The 996-nt window shown below is 66.7% G+C and overlaps 1 protein-coding gene across 1 annotated transcript in view; it reads right to left on the bottom strand.

Annotated features, from left to right (window-relative positions):
- The window catches only part of CAMTA2 (calmodulin binding transcription activator 2), a 16,570-nt gene that overhangs the window by 12,773 nt on the left and 2,801 nt on the right, over positions 1-996 (bottom strand). Inside the window, 2 exon segments of the mRNA XM_025211090.1 lie at positions 4-146; positions 613-753. Coding sequence (XP_025066875.1) covers positions 4-146; positions 613-753 — 284 coding nt within the window.

The raw sequence follows: 996 nt of genomic DNA, 5'->3' as shown, positions 1-996 counted from the left end.
CTTGGGGTCGCGCCGGGGGGGCTCAGGCTCCGTGATGTTCTGCACCTCGGTCAGGGCTGGGTAGGGCCCTGGGCGCGGGTCCAGCTTCGGGGAGATGATGCGGTGCTTGGTGCTGCCGCACTTGTGGGGCACGTGCCCGGGGCTGCCTGTGGGGGGCCAAGATACTGGCATCAAGGAAGGCACAAATGCACCACCCCATAATAAGGCCAAGGGACCGCCCCCATAAAGAGAAGGAGCATGTGCCCGGGGCTGCCTCTGGGGCTGGCATTGGGGGGGGCGCACATGCACACCCCCCCCCAATAACACCAAGGGACCCCCCATGAAGGGAAGGGAAAGCAGATGGCTGCAGTGACTCAGCTTGGCCACCGGGGTGTGACAGAGCCCAGACGCCTGGGTTGCGAGGAGGGGTGGGGCGGGAGCTCCCACACCTGGGTTCTTTGCCAGCTCTAGGAGGGAGGGAGCACCTGGCACTCTCCCTAAGGAGGAGAGTGGGGGCTGGGAGTCCAGACACCTGGGTTCTGGGGGTGGGGGGTCTAGGAGAGTGGAGACCAGATGCCTGGGTTCTCTGGGGGGGACACTGAGAGGCAGGGGAGCCCGACGTGCTGCACTGACCCAGGCCAGCGCTACAGAGGCAGGCATGGGTGCGAGGTGGTGGCTTGGCCTGGTGGCTCTCCAGGACCTGCTGCACCAGCTGCTCGATGGAGAACTCCGTGGTCCCATTAGCGCCGCTGCACGTCCATTTGATCCCGTGAACTGGGAGGGGTACGGAGGGAGGGGTGAGACGCCCAGCTCCCCCTGCTGCCCTCGGGGAGGCCCCCCTCCACACCCCCACAGCCCCTGTTGCCCCCAATTCCACTGCGGATCCTCCGCCTCCCCCCCAAAAAAGCTCCCAGTTGCCCCCTGCTGGACACTATATGCCCCCTCCCACGCCATGCCGGACACCCACACCATCCCCTACTGACCCCCACCACCAGCCCCCAACGCCCCCTGCCGGAC

Source organism: Alligator sinensis, unplaced genomic scaffold (assembly GCF_000455745.1).
Source record: "Alligator sinensis unplaced genomic scaffold, ASM45574v1 scaffold553_1, whole genome shotgun sequence".
Classification (NCBI taxonomy): Eukaryota; Metazoa; Chordata; order Crocodylia; family Alligatoridae; genus Alligator; species Alligator sinensis.
Note: the sequence above shows the minus strand (reverse complement) of the source record. Positions and strands in the feature narration are given on the sequence as shown.